Genomic DNA, 18,415 nt, shown 5'->3' with positions numbered 1-18,415 from the left:
GCAGGATGCAGGGCTAGGGGAGAGCAGGGACCCTGCGGGCTTCAGTCTGAGGCCACTTCTCTCTGTCTCCTGTTGTTGGTGCTTCTGCTGAAAGCTGCCAGGTGAGTGCTCATGCTGGGGCAGGGTGCAGCCGGGCTGGCACAGGGCTGGGGCTGAGCTGGTGGGGCTGCCTGGGGCTCTAAACTGCCTTTCACAACTTTAATGTGCACACCAATGACCTGGGGATATTATTAGAGTTCACATTTGACTAGCTAAACTGGGATGTGGCCTGAGATTCTGCATACCTGGCGATGCCAGTTCTGTTACCATACTTTGAATAAAAGAATCTAGAACGTTTTCCAGGTCAGGTGTGGTGAGATGGGAGTAGTGAGCCAGGTCCAGCGCTGTCCTCAGTTGTCCTCAGTGGACACCCTTCACCCACACCTGTCTGAAATAGATTCTGCCTCCAATGGAATCCTGAAATTTTTCTCCAAAAGACTAGAGATGCTTAGAAAAATTCTTAGCAAAATCATGATAGAATTTTATTATTATTTTTATTTATTTTTAAAGGTTTTATTTATTGATTTTAGAGGGAGGAGAAAGAGAGGGTGTTGGGGGGAGGAGTGGGAAGCATCATCTCATAGTTGCTTTTCATATGTGCCTTGACCAGGCAAGCCCAGGGTTTTGAACTGGTGACCTCAGTGTTCCAGGTTGACAGTTTATCCACTGTGCCACCACAGGTCAGGCAATCATGATGGAATTTTAAAAATATCTATTTATATATTTTAAATAAATTTACATATTTAAAAATCCCTCAAACTCTGAGCTTTCCTCTCTTTTCCAACTGTTGAGCTCATAATTATTGCTCCACTGGTGAAAATCTTAACAGGGTTCAGAGTCTACCAATTCTCTTCCACATAGATTTACCTGCAAACTATTTCTCTGGTCCTAGAAACAGAGTGGTGTCCCTTGAGCTGAGCTATATCAGCCATGCCGAGCCCTCAGTTCCCCAGGTCCTGAAATTCTCTGCCTGGGGGTCTGTTCCTTGTGGGCAAACCTGCAGACATGTATATAGGAGGAGGATATAGGTCTCAGAGAAAGAGAGAGATGGGCTGAGCATGGCTGAAACAGATGGGGGGGGGGGTGACCACAGAGTCTCAGGAAAGCAGGGGAGGAGGGAGGAGGGATGACTGTGTTTAGACTCTGACCTATAGAAAACTCCCTCTGGTCTGCAGACTTTGGGAGATGAAGCACAATTTTGTCTGAAAATGAGGCTGCGGAATGTGTGTGGAATAAGCATTGTTTTGGTGATAACAGCCATCTGGCAAGGGACAGGAAGGGGACTCAGAATTCGATATGGGAGCTCTAAACCAAGGGGTGTTCAAGCAAGTCCTCTTGTCCTCCTTTTTCTGATTTCCCTTCCAAACCACTAAACCTCTGTGGTGAGCTCTCAGTTCTCTTCCTTGAGCCTCTCAGAATACATTTGGATGTCTGGCTGTGGGTCTGGGGTGAGCACAGGACAGAGAGAGAACAGAGACAGGGCCTCTGGAAACTCCTCAAATTTCCAACACTTGAATATGCTGGGCCTGCTTTGTGTTAAATTGCAGTTCTGCTGGGAGTGTGCTAGAAGCCTTTTTTTTTTTTTTTTTGATAGTTTGCTAATTCTTTTTTTTTTATTTTTAAATAATTTTATTTTTTTTAATGGGGTGACATCAATAAATCAGGATACATATATTCAAAGATAACAAGTCCAGGTTATCTTGTCGTTCAATTATGTTGCATACCCATCACCCAAAGTCAGATTGTCCTCTGTCATCTTCTATCTAGTTTTCTTTGTGCCCCTCCCCCTCCCCCTTTCCCTCTCCCTTTCCCCCCTTCCCCTGTAACCACCACACTCTTATCAATGTCTCTTAGTTTCACTTTTATGTCCCACCTACGTATGGAATAATGCAGTTCCTGGTTGTTTCTGATTTACTTATTTCACTTCGTATAGTGTTATCAAGATCCCACCATTTTGCTGTAAATGATCTGATGTCATCATTTCTTATGGCTGAGTAGTATTCCATAGTGTATATGTGCCACATCTTCTTTATCCAGTCATCTATTGACGGGCTTTTTGGTTGTTTCCATGTCCTGGCCACTGTGAACAATGCTGCAGTGAACATGGGGTTGCATGTGTCTTTACGTATCAATGTTTCTGAGTTTTGGGGGTATATACCCAGTAGAGGGATTGCTGGGTCATAAGGTAGTACAGTTTTCAGTTTTTTGAGGAACCACCATTAGAAGCCTTTCTAGATGATGCTGGGCCTGCACTTTGAAATAAGGAGAATGAGAGCAAGACTTGAGAGTTTACCAAATTAGCATTTATTCCGATTACTCTTCAGCAGAGAGCCCCAGGGCAGTAACCCTCAGAACCCCGGGGCTGCCTCCCCAGGGCAGGGATGCCCTAGATTTGCTGGCAGGGAGGAGCTGCAGGCATCCTCACAGATGGGGCTGGTTGAGGAAGGATTTGCAGCCAGCCTGGAAATGGGTAGATTATCATGTCCCACTCAATAAAAGCCCTTTGAGATGCTCTGGCACAGCTCTCTTGCTTTACAGGGCTGATGACTGAAGCCAAGGGTGGAGAGGTGATAGACCAGTGCTACTGAAAGCAGTAGTACTCAACAGAGGGAATTTGACCCCAGGGGACATTTAGCAATATCTACAGCAGGGGTCAGGAAACTTTTTGGCTGAGAGAGCCATAAACGCCACATATTTTAAAATGTAATTCCGTGAGAGCCATACAACGGCCTGTGTACGTTATGCATTATCCAATAAAAATTTGGTGTTGTCCCGGAGGACAGCTGTGATTGGCTCCAGCCACCCGCAACCATGAACATGAACAGTAGGAAATGAATGGATTGTAATATATGACGTTTTATATTTTTAATGTTATTATTATTTTTTATTAAAGATTTGTCTGAGAGCCAGATGCAGCCATCAAAAGAGCCACATCTGGCTCGCGAGCCATAAGTTCCCGACCCCTGATCTAGAGACATTTGTGTGTTGGAGGGAAGTGTGCTACTGGCATCTAGTGGATAGAGACCAGGAATGCCACTAAACATCCTACAACACACAGGATAGCCTCTCCCTTGCCCCAAACTAAAATGACCAGGCCCCAACTGTCACAGTGCCAAGGTTGAGAAACCCAGAACTAGCATTGGAACTTGACCTTCTTTTTGGTCCTCTATGGAGCTCAATATGTCTCCAAACAAAATTTAATAAACATTGATCGAGAAACTGTTTTTTTCCCCTTAGGCACTTCACCAAGTGCTTTTTTTCATCCAATAAGCTAGTGAGTTTGTATTTTTGTTGTCTTGATTACCAAATTAGAAAACAGATTTTGCTTCCTTATCTATTTGCATTTCTCCCTATTTCTGAAGAATTACCCAATGTATCATTAGCACTGCGATCTGATTTTCCTCAGAATCTCTCCTGTTGCCTTCAAAGTAAGTTTTAGTTGGGCTACTGACATCTTTCTCCTATTCTATTTGTAGTGGGTTTATACAATTAAAGATTCATTTATTTTCAGATTTCAGCAGTCTTGGGAATGAGAAGAGATAAATATCTTTAACTTACCATCTTTATTTATTTTATTTTTTTAATAAATTTTTTTTTTTGTATTTTTCTGAAGCTGGAAATGGGGAGGCAGTCAGACAGACTCCCGCATGCGCCCAACCAGGATCCACCCAGCACGCCCACCAGGGGGCAATGCTCTGCCCATCCGGGGCGTCGCTCTGTCGCGACCAGAGCCACTCTAGCGCCTGGGGCAGAGGCCAAGGAGCCATCCCCAGCGCTCGGGCCATCTTTTGCTCCAATGGAGCCTTGGCTGTGGGAGGGGAAGAGAGAGACAGAGAGGAAGGAGAGGGGGAGGGGTGGAGAAGCAGATGGGCGCTTCTCCTGTGTGCCCTGGCCGGGAATCGAACCTGGGACTTCCGCACGCCAGGCCGACGCTCTACCACTGAGCCAACCAGCCAGGGCCTGCCATCTTTATTTATAAAGGCAATTTTGCATCTTTCTAGAAACTGAAAATAGGTTTCTTCTAAAAAATCTTAATTCAATTTATAGAATTGGGTCTTCTGTGTCTTCACAATCTATGATGAAGGTAGAAAGACAGGGACAGAGCGCTTTCCCTCCTGGGTGTACACCCACACCTTTCTTCCCCCACAGGCATGCATCTCCTGAACTCTAAGGGTCCCCACGAGACTAGTAATCAGGGGAGCAGTGGGCGGCGGTCTCAGGCTAACCCCTGAAACTGTCCCTAGGGCCGCCTTTTCTCTGACTGCCCAGGGAGCCACAGCAGCCCCACCTGCTCTCTCTCCTGTTGCTTCTTCCATCCTACGCCCTTATGTGTTTTGCTCTTCCCAGCTTTAATAAATGCACTCTCAAAGAATAGAATAAAAAGAAAAGAAAAAAGAAAGAAAGATAGGGACTGAGAAGCAAGCAGAGGTTCAAACTTTTGATTCCCAGTGGCTCAAAATATGGTTTCTTACAGTTAGTGGATGGAAACATATTTCTCTGGTCAATTGAAACCTTTGGAAGTGTTTTTTTTTTAATTTTTATTTTATTTATTCATTTTAGAGAGGAGAGAGAGAAGGAGAGAGAGGAGAGAGAGACAGAGAGAGAAGGTGGGGAGGAGCTGGAAGCATCAACTCCCATATGTGCCTTGACCAGGCAAGCCCAAGGTTTCGAACCGGCGACCTCAGCATTTCCAGGTCGACGCTTTATCCACTGCGCCACCAAAGGTCGGGCTGGATGTGTTTTAATTCATCCCTTCCAAATGTACAGAAGTGACCATTCTGCTTAATTTTTGGCATATGGCCTGTTGATATCTATAGTTTATGACACTATTTTAAATTGTTTTATGTATCTTTATGGGTATTATAATTGGGAAGCTGATATGAGACTAATTAAGCATGTTTTGTTTGCCACCATATTAATTTAGAAATTCAGGTTATTATTATTAGAGTTAAAAGAGAGAAACCTAAGCAAGTTCATAGTCAGAGAGGAAATAAGGGTGGTCTGAATTACAAGAAAGAGAATATAGGGATCAAATCTTTGAAAAAGCCAGAAAAGAGAGATCCAAGGATACGATTTGGAAGGGAGAGGAGCCTTGGACAGTATAGGGCCACTTCTTTTTCCAAGATGCTGTAGAAGGAAGTGCCTCTGAAGATAAGAGAGTAGTAGCTGTAAGGTTTCACATCAAACAGTCTCTATTTTCTTTGTAGAATAAGAGGATTGCACCTTGGCTGGTTGGTGCAGTGGTAGAGCATTGGCTCGTGTGTGGATGTCCCGGGTTCGATTCCTGGTCAGGGCACATAGGAGAAGTGACCAACTGCTTTTACACCTCTTCCCCCTCTCTCTTCCTCTCTCTTCCTCTCCCGCATCCCTGGCTTGATTGGCTCTAGTAAGTTGGCTCCCCAGCACTGAGGATGGTTCCCTGGCCTCTTCCTCAGATGTTAAAAATAGCTTGGTTGCTGAGCAATGAAGCAGCGTCCCAGATGGGCAGAGTATCCCCCCATAGGGCGCTTGTCATGTGGATCCTGGTAGGGGAGATTGTGGGAGTCTGTCTCTCTGCCTCCCCTGCTCTCACTTAATTAAAAATAAATAAAGAGGATTGTGTGGTCTTCTAAGAGTGAGGGGAAGCAGAAGTGTAAGAGTTTGGGTTTAATGGTGATGGTTAGAAACAGTGACTGGGCATTGAGGAAGGCTGCTACTTGGGACAAAGATAAAGATGACAAACTGGGCTGAGAGCATGATGATATTTTGCCCAGGGAATTGAGGAACTGCTGAAATCTGTTCCTGGCCATGGTCACCTCTCACTGTGAGGGAGAGGTGACCAAGGACAATAGCAAAGGAGAGTCAAAGTTTAAATTTTTTTTCAAGCCAGTTCTGACTTTCACCTCAAACCCCATTACACTTAACTAGGAGATTCTGCTGTGTTTTCTTACAAAAAAAGGAAAGTTCTCCTTTTCCTGGGCCTAAAGAACATTACACTAAAGCAAGACTTGCCACTCACTCTCTTCACTTGATCCCCACGGAGGCCCCTAATGTAACCACATCTCAGTTTTACTTTGTGATGGGAGCAGAGGCCAGCCGGACACACCTGGAAGCACCCAAGGGCATGGAGCCAGAGGAAAGCAGGCAGCAAAAGAATGCTCATACTCCCAGGTCAGCACTGATTTCATTCAGATGATGCTGACAGCAGCACCAGAGCTGGCAGCCATCACCTGGGGAAGTATCAGTTTTGAGAGGACACCGGTTTCTTACTATTTAGCCTATTTAGAGTGAGAGGGAGGGAGGGAAAGAAAGACAAAGACAGACACTACTCTCTACCCAATGCTAGGAGTTTCTCTCTGCTGCAGGGGACAGAAGAGGCACACTCACAGTTACTAAGATTATTTTACATAGATGATTCCATTAACTATATAAATAGGTGCAATCAGACTCTTAGTATTTGATCAACCAGAACCTTGGAGAGGAACAAGGTTTGCTTTACTCATTTTTGGATTAGGAGCAAAGAGATGGCCTACAGCTCCCCCTAAAGGAGCACACACCTATGCTCATTATTGTCCTCTGCTCTGTAACAGGATGTGTGGCAGGTTCCTGAGGTGGCTGATGGCTGAGGAGAGCCGGTACTCCACCCCCGTAGGGCGTCTCCTTCTTCCGGTGCTCCTGGGATTCCGCCTCGTGCTGCTGGCTGCCGGTGGGACAGGGGTCTACGATGACGAGCAGAGTGAATTTGTGTGTCACACTCAGCAGCCAGGCTGCAAGGCTGCCTGCTATGATGCCTTACACGCTCTCTCCCCACTGCGCTTCTGGGCCTTCCAGGTCATGTTGGTGGCTGTGCCCAGTGCCCTCTACATGGGTTTCACCATATATCATGGCATCTTGCATTGGGAAGAGCCAGGAAAGGTAAAGAAGGAAGAGGAGACCCTGGTCCAACAAGGACAGGGCAGCACAGGTGCCTCAGGAGCTAAAAGCCCCAGGCTGCTCTGGGCCTATGTGGCACAGCTAGGGGTTCGACTGGTCCTTGAGGGGGCAGCCTTGGGAGGGCAGTACTATCTGTATGGGTTCAAGGTGCCCAGCTCCTTTGCATGTCGCCGAGAGCCTTGCCCTGGTAGTATAACCTGTAATCTGTCCCGCCCCTCTGAGAAGACCATCTTCCTAAAGACCATGTTTGGGATCAGTGGGTTTTGTCTCTTCTTTACTCTTTTGGAGCTTGTGCTCCTGAGCATCGTGAGATGGTGGCGGACCTGGAAGCAAAAATCTTCCTTTTCTAACTGCTTCTCAACTTCAGAGAGAACCAGAAAACACAAGGAACCAAACGATAACTTCCCAGTGGTGGAGTCAAAAGAGCAGTTCCGAGAAGCAGGTGAGGACACTGATGTCCATCTTCTTTGCCTGATGTCTTTGTCCTGATGACCCCCCTTTGACAGCTCCCTTACTCCCTTACTCTCTGGGAAGTACAACGCCCACGTGTTACAAAGTAGAAAACCAGGTTCTAGGTAGGTGTTCTGACCACTGCTCCCAACCTAACCCCCATCCCCATCAAGTTGATGACTCCTTCCAATAACCAGGATCTGAATGTTCAGTCAGTTATACCTCCTTGTCCTTCTATTGAGATTTTCCCATTTAAAAAAAGTCTCAGCTTCTGCTTGATTCTCTACTTTGCAGAGTTATAAAGACACCTGGCTCAACTTGAAGGAAACCATATGCCTGGATCTTCTCCCCAACATCCAATGAGTGGGGATTAATCTCCATGACAAGTTAGAGGCTGTTGGAACATCTCTAAGGGCCGTGCTGCCTACAGCATTTCCTTGAAGAACTCCTGCATGTGCCCTCACTAGAATTCTCTGGTGAAAGCATCAGAGTCTTCATGGGCTTGGTTCCAGAGTCAGCCAGCAGAAACCTCCGTAAAACCATGCCTCACCCTTGTCCTGCGCAATAAAGATCAACTACTGTTGTGGCATTCTTGCTGCTAAAGACAGTCCTCCTACCTGTCTCAGTGACTCTACTTCTTTCTCTCCTGTTCCACATTCTCTGCTTCCCCAACTTCAAAGTCCTATAACCCTGAATACCCCCAGCATTGCAGTATATCTTATTCAGAAATTCTGGCCTTCCAAGTTATATAATCCAGTGTCCTTTAATACATAGATTAGATTTATTCAAACACCCAGCCATATTCTTTAGGAAGATTACTGTGAATTCAGAGGCTTATATCCCTGGACCACCGACAGCTCTGATTTCTGTTCAATTCTCATCATCTTCTTGGTTCACGGCAGCTGCTCTATTGCTCCGGCACTGCTGCAGGACGTGGGCTAAGTCCCTACTTTTTAAACTCATAACCCTCAATACCACAGAAAAGACAGTAGAGTTGTATTGCTGATGCAGGGGTAACCATAAGGGGCGTTTATGTAAGTGTGATTGGGGAGATCGTTTAAAGCTGAGTAGCAGGTTCCCTTCTCCTGAGTCTCTTATTAGTCATTTCCATCCAAGAGATGTCTAGCCTCCCACCATTTTGCAGAAACACCTTTCTCCCCAGTTCTTTCTTGCCCTCAAATTCTCAACAAAGAACAGTGACCTAGTCTTGTTTTTTCTTTCTGAATTCCAAATTCCTCCCGAATATTAAGAAAGTATATCCCTAAGAAAAGATATTTGGTTTCCCAAGAGACACCTTGGCAACAACTAGTAAAATAATAAAATTTTTTTCTACTACTCAAGTGTTTCATAAAGAATCCCTTATCTGCTATAGCCAGAGCCAAGAGACAAGGACAGACAAAAGCAAATGTCATCATTCGGAATTCCTCCTTTATAACGTCCCTTTTATTAAAATAGCTTTATTGATATATATATATATTTCATGTATCATGTAATTCACCCATTTAAAATCTACATTCCAATGCTCTTTAGTAGTCACAGAGATGTGCATCCATTAACACAAATAATTTTAGAACATTTTTATCAACTCAAAAAGAAATCCTATGACCCTCAGCTATTACCCCCATACCCTATAGCCCCCAAACTTTGCTTTGGCACCCTTGTTCAAAATCAACTGCTTTTCGATGTATGGCACTTTTTCTGGACAGTCCATTTTATTTGTGGAGGAGAGACTGTCCCATGATGTGACTGCTGTGGACCCTTAAGCTAGATCCAGCTAGATTGGGCCAGAACAGAGATTGCTTCCCATAAATTCCCCATGCCCCCCCCCAGAATGTCTGATCATCTGCTACCCTAAGCCCTGATAGGGTTGCAGGTGGGGGCCATGACCCCCTCCTCGAGGACAAAGGGACATTGACAAACTGGATGTTCCAGATAACCTTCCCCTAGGCATCCGGGTGACAAACCCAGGTGTGGAAAGTCTCCTAGCTTATTTACTGTTAATCTTACATAAATCGGTGAAAGATACATTTTTCCTTAATGATTACCAGCCCCCACCCTCAAATTCCCTATTTAACTCTACCTATTAGAGAACCGGGGGCTGCTCTCCCTTATGAGACAGTTGGGCAGGTTTCCTTTCATTAAAGCCTGTTACCGTGGTCTTTCGGACTCTGATTGATTCTATCAAGCCCCAGGTGTGCTGGTTCCTGAAACAGGTCTTTGCTCTGCCCTATGCAAGTATTTTTCCCTTATCTAGGGCTGGTCACACACCTGTACCACTATTCATCCTGCCCTGTGCTTTAGGAGCCTTTAGTACTTGCCATTTGGCATGGATGATATCCATGTTGTCTCACTGCTGCCCCAGACAAGCCTCACATGTAAGTTCCCTTAATAAGCTGTTTTTTGTAATGCTGGAGTTTTCTGCCTCTTTCTCCAGCCTCTTGGCCCCAGGAAATTTTCCTAACACTATTTAACTCATATATATGTCTATCCTTATACCAATACTATGTTCTGATTACTGTAGCTTTGTAACAGGTTTGAAATCGAGAAGTGAGAATCCTCCTACTTTGTTCTTCTTTATCAAGATTGTTTGGCTAGTTGTGGTCCCTGAAATTCCTCCAGGTTAATAAAATTGGGAAATGCGGAGCCTCAGTGTTTTCAGTAAAGGACATTCATCTTAGGAATATGGCAGGATTGAAAACATAGTGAACTTAATGAGACATAGGACCTCATTTCTGTCACTCAATACATATGCAGACATACAGACACATATACCACAAACACTCAGGGCAACCATCAGTAACTGATAAGACCACTTCTTCCTCCCTGGTCCACGTTAAGACTCTGATTCCTTCTCAGTATAGGATCTCCACTTACAAAGAAAGCATATCTTAGTTGTATAATTTAAACACTTTAAAGCTGGATATTCTGTGGGACTTTTATAAAAAACCCCAAACCAAAAATTGCTGAAACCTCCTTTCCAAATCATTTAATCATACATTCAGTAAATGCTCATTGAGCCTATTATGGGAAAGGCAGTGTTTGATATTGGGACACAGAAAAATTAAAGACTTCATTCATGTGTAGAGAAACAAAGGGAGAAGAATAAAAGAAATAAAGCGAGATGACGTCAGAGTAATGGCGGGGTTGGAAGCGATACCGATAAATCTCCCCCAAACCTCAACAAGATCTTCAACCAGAAACAGAAAAACCTATCCTTGGAGCCTCCAGATGTTTCACCCAAAGGTATGATCGAGCGAAAAATTGGCTAAATATATAACCAAACCCCGAAAGAAATAGGGAGTAAGAAATGCTCCGCCTTCCTCACTAACCTAAACATGGCGGTTTTCACTGGAAACTAAGAATATAGAAACTGAGGCGGGCAAAGAGGGTGAATAGATCCAGGCCGCAGCACAAACGGCTGAACCAGGCTGTGGCACGGAGATCCAAGCCGAGGAAAAACTGTTCCTGTGACAACCCGGGCATTACAGCTAACAGTCGCGCCAAACCCAAAGAAAGACAAGCAGGGCAGCCATTTTACCTGATCTCCTGGTCGGTGCGCAGACCCCGGGAGGGTGCACCTGTGTTACTCCACAGAGAGGCAGAGTCAGAGGCCTTTGTGTGGGCCGAAAGCCTCCGGGCCCCCCCCCCAGCACCCTGGGAGAGCCGCACACGGGGAGGGAGCGAGAGCTAATTCCAACACTGGAACTTTTCAGTGCGGGCGGGAGGTTTCACTCCGAGGGCAAGACTCCGGCCTCACATCCTGGTCTGCGTGCAAGGAGAGTGGGCAGGAGACTCCTCCCAGCACTTCAGGAGTGGGAGCCCGTGTTGTCACACAGAGGGGCAGAGTCGGGGGCCTTTGTGTGGGCCGAGGTCGGAGTCTCAGGCCGCCCCAGTGCCTTGAAAAAGTTGCACACGAGGACGGAGCGAGAGCCAAGTTCCAGCTGGAACTTTTCAGTGCGGGCGGGGGGTTTCACTCAGAGGGCGAGACTTCCGGTCTAACATCCTGGTCTGTGCGTGCAGATAGTGAACGAGAGTTTCCTCCAAGCACCCCAGGAGTGGGTGCCCGCCCGTGTTACCAGACAGAGTGGCAGAGCCAGAGGTCTTTGAGTGGGCGGAAGCCCTGGATGATTATGTTAGCGGCTCTGACTGACTGAGCCTTACCCAGAGCCCTGTGCTGAGTGGAAATAGAGTGGGGAGTTGCCAACTTTTTGAGCCTCTTACTATCCAGGCAGAGGCAGCAGCAACCCCATAGCTGGATTATCAGGCTACTAATTGAGGAAGGAAAGACTAGGAGAGAGGCTCCAGGAACACGGACTCTCTCACTGTCGGAGCCTATAAATGCTAATGAGCCTCGACTGCCAACGAGACTGAAGCACAATACATGACATCACCATAGAGACTTATCAACTGCAAACCTCTACCTGAGCGTGCCAAAGGGGCAGAACCTGGGGTACAGAGTCACCGACCAGGAAGAGGGAGAGAAAAGAAAAAGCAAGAAGATAACCTCTCAAAATCAAGAATAATCCGCAGACTTTATAACCTATCCATTTTATTATATTTGTTCGTTTGTTTCTCTTATCTCATCCTTGATTTTTTTTTTTCCTCCTCCAATTTGGTCGTTTAACTCTCTACCGGTCTTACTCTCTCCTCTCCTTGAACTACACTACCCATAAGTGTTACATCTCCCATTATCTTTTCTTTCCTCTTCCTTTCTCTCTATGAGGGTTGCACTCCAAAACCCTTAACTCTCTCTCTCTCTCTCTCTCTCCTCTTTTTTCTTTTTTCTTCTTTTAGTGGTTCCCTCTTTTTTTCTCTCTCTCTCTTTCTTTTCTCCCTCTATATTAGTTTCTTCCTTTCTCCTTTACGTCTCCTCTCATTAAAACCTCAATAACGAACAAATTATTTTATCTGGGACTCAAACTTATGTTTGTGGCATTTTGGGGGGTTTTTACTTCACCTTTTTAACTCACTAGCAGTGCTCCCATCCCTGGCTCTCCATTTTATCAAGCTCTTGTTCCACTAAATACAATAGTAATTTTTTAATTTGTCCCCCCATTTTCCTGTTTCCCTCTTACTCCTCTCATCATAACTCTTAGTCAACCAACATCTAAACGCAAATCATTTTATTCTTGATCCAAATTTTTTCCTTATTTGCTTTTTGTGGGTCCATACCCCCCCTTTTTTATTTTTTATTTTATTTTATTTTTTTATTATTTTTTTTCTTGCACCTTTATTACTTTTCCCCAATTCAGGCCCTCCATTACAGGCATTGTTTGTTCTGTTAAATACAATATAATTCACAGTTCACCACAAGATTTTCTCAAGAAAGAGGGGAGAGGAGAGGAGAGGAAAAAAGGAGGGGGGAAATAATTTCCTTTTATTTAATTTTAATTTTATTTTATTTTTCTTTATTTCATTATTAATTTTTTAAAAAAAACACAACTATTTTCAATTTTTTATTTTTTTAACTTTTTATTTTTAAATAAATCTCATTAATACTATCAACAAAACCACCCTCAGATGCCATTAAGGAAGAGAAAATCAAATATCATGGATACAAAAGAAAGAGAGGTAACACAGATAGATGAGGAAAAATCTATGGAGAAAAAATTTAATATATTGGAAACCTTGGAGTTAAATGACAAAGAATTCAAGATAGAAATCCTAAAAATCCTCCGAGATATACAAGAAAACACAGAAAGGCAATTTAGGGAGCTCAGAAAACAACTCAATGAACACAAAGAATATATGTCCAAGGAAATTGAAACTATAAAAACAAATCAAACAGAGATGAAAAACTCAATTCACGAGCTGAAAAACGAGGTAACAAGCTTGGCTAATAGAACAGGCCAGATAGAAGAAAGGATTAGTGAAATAGAAGACAAGCAACTTGAGGCACAACAGAGAGAAGAAGAAAGAGACTCAAAAATTAAAAAAAATGAGATAGCCCTACAAGAATTATCTGACTCCATCAGAAAGAATAACATAAGAATAATAGGTATATCAGAGGGAGAAGAGAGAGAAAATGGAATGGAGAACATACTCAAACAAATAATAGATGAGAACTTCCCAAGCCTGTGGAAAGAACTAAAGCCTCAAATTCATGAAGCAAACAGAACTCCGAGTTTTCTTAACTCCAACAAACCTATTCCAAGGCACATCATAATGAAATTGGCACAAACCAACAGCAAAGAAAAAATTATCAAGGCAGCCAGGGAAAAGAAGAATACAACATATAAAGGAAGGCCCATTAGATTATCATCAGATTTCTCAGCAGAAACTCTACAAGCTAGAAGAGAGTGGACCCCAATATTTAAAGTCCTGAAAGAGAGAAACTTTCAGCCGCGAATACTATACCCATCAAAGCTATCTTTCAAATATGAGGGAGAAATAAAAACATTCACAGATACAGAAAAGATGAGGGAATATATCATCAGAAAACTCCCACTCCAGGAATTACTAAAGGGGGTTCTCCAATCAGATACAAGGAACAAAAAAAAAATAAAGCCACAAGTAAAAGCTCCAAGAAGAACACAATAAAACCAAATTTAAACTGTGACAAAAACAAAAAGAAAGGGAGGAGAGGATGGAGATTAACAGTAGCAAAGGACGATGGAGTGCAAAAGTACTCACAAAATACTGCACTACAATGAACAGGGTAGGAACCCTTTTCATTACTTAAAGGTAACCACCATTGAAAAAACCACCACAGAAGCACGTGAGATAAAAAAGATAGCAACAGTGGAAAGATGTATGGAATACAACCAAATGAAAACAAAAGTTAGAAAAACGAAAGAGAAGGATCAAACAAGACACAAAACTAACAGAAAGCAATTTATAAAATGGCAACAGGGAACTCACAAGTGTCAATAATTACACTAAATGTAAACGGATTAAACTCACCAATAAAAAGGCACAGAGTAGCAGAATGGATTAAAAAAGAAAATCCAACTGTATGCTGCCTACAGGAAACTCATCTAAGTAACAAGGATAAAAACAAATTCAAAGTGAAAGGCTGGAAAACAATACTCCAAGCAAATAACATCCAAAAAAAAGCAGGCGTAGCAATACTCATATCTGATCATGCTGACTACAAGACAAAAAAAGTACTCAGAGACAAAAATGGCCATTTCATAATGGCTAAGGGGACAATGAATCAAGAAGACATAACAATTCTTAATATATATGCACCAAACCAAGGAGCACCAAAATATATAAGACAGCTACTTATTGACCTTAAAACTAAAACTGACAAAAATACAATCATACTTGGAGACCTCAATACACCACTGACGGCTCTAGATCGGTCATCCAAACAGAGAATCAACAAAGATATAGTGGCCTTAAATAAAACACTAGAGCACCTGGATATGATAGACATCTACAGAACATTTCATCCCAAAGTGACTGAGTATACATTTTCTCCAGTGTACATGGATCATTCTCAAGAATTAACCATATGTTGGGCCACAAAAACAACATCAGCAAATTCAGAAAAATCGAAGTTGTACCAAGCATATTTTCTGATCATAAGCCTTGAAACTAGAATTCAACTGCAAAAAGAAGAAAAAAAATCTGACAAAAATGTGGAAACTAAACAACATACTTTTAAAAAATGAATGGGTCAAAGAAGAAATAAGTGCAGAGATCAAAAGATATATACAGACTAATGAAAATGACAATACGACATATCAGAATCTATGGGATGCAGCAAAAGCAGTGATAAGAGGGAAGTTCATATCACTTCAGGCATATATGAACAAACAAGAGAGAGCCCAAGTGAACCACTTAACTTCACACCTTAAGGAACTAGAAAAAGAAGAACAAAGACAACCCAAAACCAGCCGAAGAAAGGAGATAATAAAAATCAGAGCAGAAATAAATGAAATAGAGAACAGTAAAACTATAGAAAAAATTAATAGAACAAAGAGCTGGTTCTTTGAAAAGATCAACAAAATTGACAAACCCTTGGCAAGACTTACCAAGGAAAAAAGAGAAAGAACTCATATAAACAAAATCCAAAATGAAAGAGGAGAAATTACCACGGACACCGTAGATATACAAAGAATTATTGTAGAATACTATGAAAAACTTTATGCCACTAAATTCAACAACCTAGAAGAAATGGATAAATTCCTAGAAAAATACAACCTTCCTAGACTGAGTCAAGAAGAAGCAGAAAGCCTAAACAGACCTATCAGTAGAGAAGAAATAGAAAAAACCATTAAAAACCTCCCCAAAAATAAAAGTCCAGGCCCTGACAGCTATACCAGCGAATTTTATCAAACATTCAAAAAAAACTTGGTTCCTATTCTACTGAAAGTCTTCCAAAAAAATGAAGAAGAAGCAATACTTCCAAACACATTTTATGAGGCCAACATAACCCTGATACCAAAACCAGGCAAGGATGGCACAAAAAAAGAAAACTACAGACCAATATCTCTAATGAATACAGATGCTAAAATACTAAACAAAATACTAGCAAATCGAATACAACAACATATTAAAAAAATAATACATCATGATCAAGTGGGATTCATCCCAGACTCTCAAAGATGGTTCAACATACGTAAAACGGTTAACGTAATACACCATATCAACAAAACAAAGAACAAAAACCACATGATCTTATCAATAGACGCAGAAAAGGCTTTCGATAAAATACAACACAATTTTATGTTTAAGACTCTCAACAAAATGGGTATAGAAGGAAAATATCTCTATGAAAAGATGCTCAGCTTCATTAGTTATTAGAGAAATGCAAATCAAAACTACAATGAGATACCACCTCACCCCTGTTAGATTAGCTATTATCAACAAGACGGGTAATAACAAATGTTGAAGAGGCTATGGAGAAAAAGGAACCCTCATACACTGTTGGTGGGAATGTAAAGTAGTACAACCACTATGGAGGAAAGTATGGTGGTTCCTCAAAAAACTGCAAATAGAACTACCTTATGACCCAGCAATCCCTCTACTGGGTATATACCCCAAAACCTCAGAATTATTGATACGTAAAGACACATGTAGCCCCATGTTCATTGCAGCACTGTTCACAGTGGCCAAGACATGGAAACAACCAAAAAGCCCTTCAGTAGAAGACTGGATAAAGAAGATGTGGCACATATACACTATGGAATACTACTTAGCCATAAGAAATGATGACATCAGATCATTTACAGCAAAATGGCGGGATCTTGACAACATTATACGGAGTGAAATAAGTAAATCAGAAAAAAACAAGAACTACATGATTCCATACATTGGTGGAACATAAAAACGAGACTAAGAGACATGGACAAGAGTGTGGTGGTTACCAGGGGTGGAGGGAGGGAGGATGCAGGAGGGAGGGAGGGAGAGAGTTAGGGGGAGGGGGAGGGGCTCAGAGAAAACTAGATAGAGGGTGACGAAGGACAATCTGACTCTGGGCGAGGGGTATGCAACATAATTTAATGACAAGATAACCTAGACATGTTTTCGTTGAATATATGTACCCTGAATTATTAATGTCATCCCATTAACATTAATAAAAATTTATAAAAAAAAAAAGAAGGAAAATATCTCAACATGATAAAGGCCATATATGATAAACCATCAGCTAACATCATATTAAATGGCACTAAAATGAAGGCTTTCCCACTTAAATCAGGAACAAGACAGGGTTGTCCACTCTCTCCACTCTTATTTAATGTGGTACTAGAGGTTCTAGCCAGAGCAATCAGACAAGACAAAGAAATAAAAGGCATCCATATCAGAAAAGAAGAAGTAAAGGTATCACTTTTTGCAGATGATATGATCCTATACATTGAAAACCCCAAAGAATCCACAAAAAGACTACTAGAAACAATAAGCCAATACAGTAAGGTCGCAGGATACAAAATTAACATACAGAAGTCAATAGCCTTTCTATATGCCAACAATGAAACAACTGAGAACGAACTCAAAAGAATAATCCCCTTCACAATTGCAACAACAACAAAAAAAAATACTTACGAATAAACATAACAAAGAATGTAAAGGACTTATATAATGAAAACTATAAACCATTGTTAAGAGAAATCGAGAAAGATATAATGAGATGGAAGAAGATTCCTTGTTCTTGGTTAGGAAGAATAAATATAACCAAGATGGCTATATTACCCAAAGCAATATACAAATTTAATGCAATTCCCATCAAAATTCCAATGACATTTTTTAAAGAAATAGAGCAAAAAATCATCAGATTTATATGGAACTATAAAAAACCCCGAATAGCCAAAGCAATCCTAAAGAAAAAGAATGAAGCTGGGGGCATTACAATACCTGACTTCAAACTATATTATAGGGCCACGACAATCAAAACAGCATGGTATTGGCAGAAAAATAGACACTCAGACCAATGGAACAGAATAGAAAGTCCAGAAATAAAACCACATATGTATAGTCAAATAATTTTCGATAAAGGGGCCAAGAACATACAATGGAGAAAAGAAAGCCTCTTCAATAAATGGTGCTGGGAAAACTGGAAAGCCACATGCAAAAGAATGAAACTGGACTACAGTTTGTCCCCCTGTACTAAAATTAACTCAAAATGGATCAAAGATCTAAACATAAGACCTGAAACAATAAAGTAAATAGAAGAAGACATAGGTACTAAACTCATGGACCTGGGTTTTAAAGAGCATTTTATGAAATTGACTCCAATGGCAAGAGAAGTGAAGGCAAAAATTAATGAATGGGACTACATCAGACTAAGAAGTTTTTTCTCAGCAAGAGAAACTGATAACAAAATAAACAGAAAGCCAACTAAATGGGAAATGCTATTTTCAAACAACAGCTCAGATAAGGGCCTAATATCCAAAATATACAAAGAACTCATAAAACTCAACAACAAACAAACAATCCAATAAAAAAATGGGAAGAGGACATGAACAGACACTTCTCCCAGGAGGAAGTACAAATGGCCAACAGATATATGAAAAATGCTCATCTTCTTTAGTTATTAGAGAAATGCAAATCAAAACTGCAATGAGAT

General features: G+C 41.9%; 1 protein-coding gene across 2 annotated transcripts; it reads left to right on the top strand.

Moving 5' to 3' along the window:
• Nucleotides 1-8,656, top strand: LOC136403452 (gap junction gamma-3 protein-like). Of its 2 annotated transcripts, XM_066382196.1 has the most exons (4): nt 1-101; nt 6,108-6,189; nt 6,609-7,393; nt 7,696-8,656. In XM_066382196.1, the coding sequence occupies exons 2-4, from the start codon at nt 6,143-6,145 to the stop codon at nt 7,701-7,703; spliced, it is 840 nt and encodes a 279-aa protein (XP_066238293.1). In that variant the 5' UTR covers nt 1-101; nt 6,108-6,142; the 3' UTR covers nt 7,704-8,656. The 2 variants fall into 2 exon arrangements, with proteins under 2 accessions (XP_066238293.1, XP_066238295.1); XM_066382198.1 differs by lacking the exon at nt 6,108-6,189 and having other exon boundaries at nt 5-101.
• The last annotated feature ends 9,759 nt before the right edge of the window (nt 8,657-18,415 follow it).

Source organism: Saccopteryx leptura, chromosome 4, assembly GCF_036850995.1.
Source record: "Saccopteryx leptura isolate mSacLep1 chromosome 4, mSacLep1_pri_phased_curated, whole genome shotgun sequence".
Classification (NCBI taxonomy): Eukaryota; Metazoa; Chordata; class Mammalia; order Chiroptera; family Emballonuridae; genus Saccopteryx; species Saccopteryx leptura.
The sequence above is the reverse complement of the archived record's forward strand: the minus strand, read 5'-3'. Positions and strand labels throughout refer to the sequence as shown.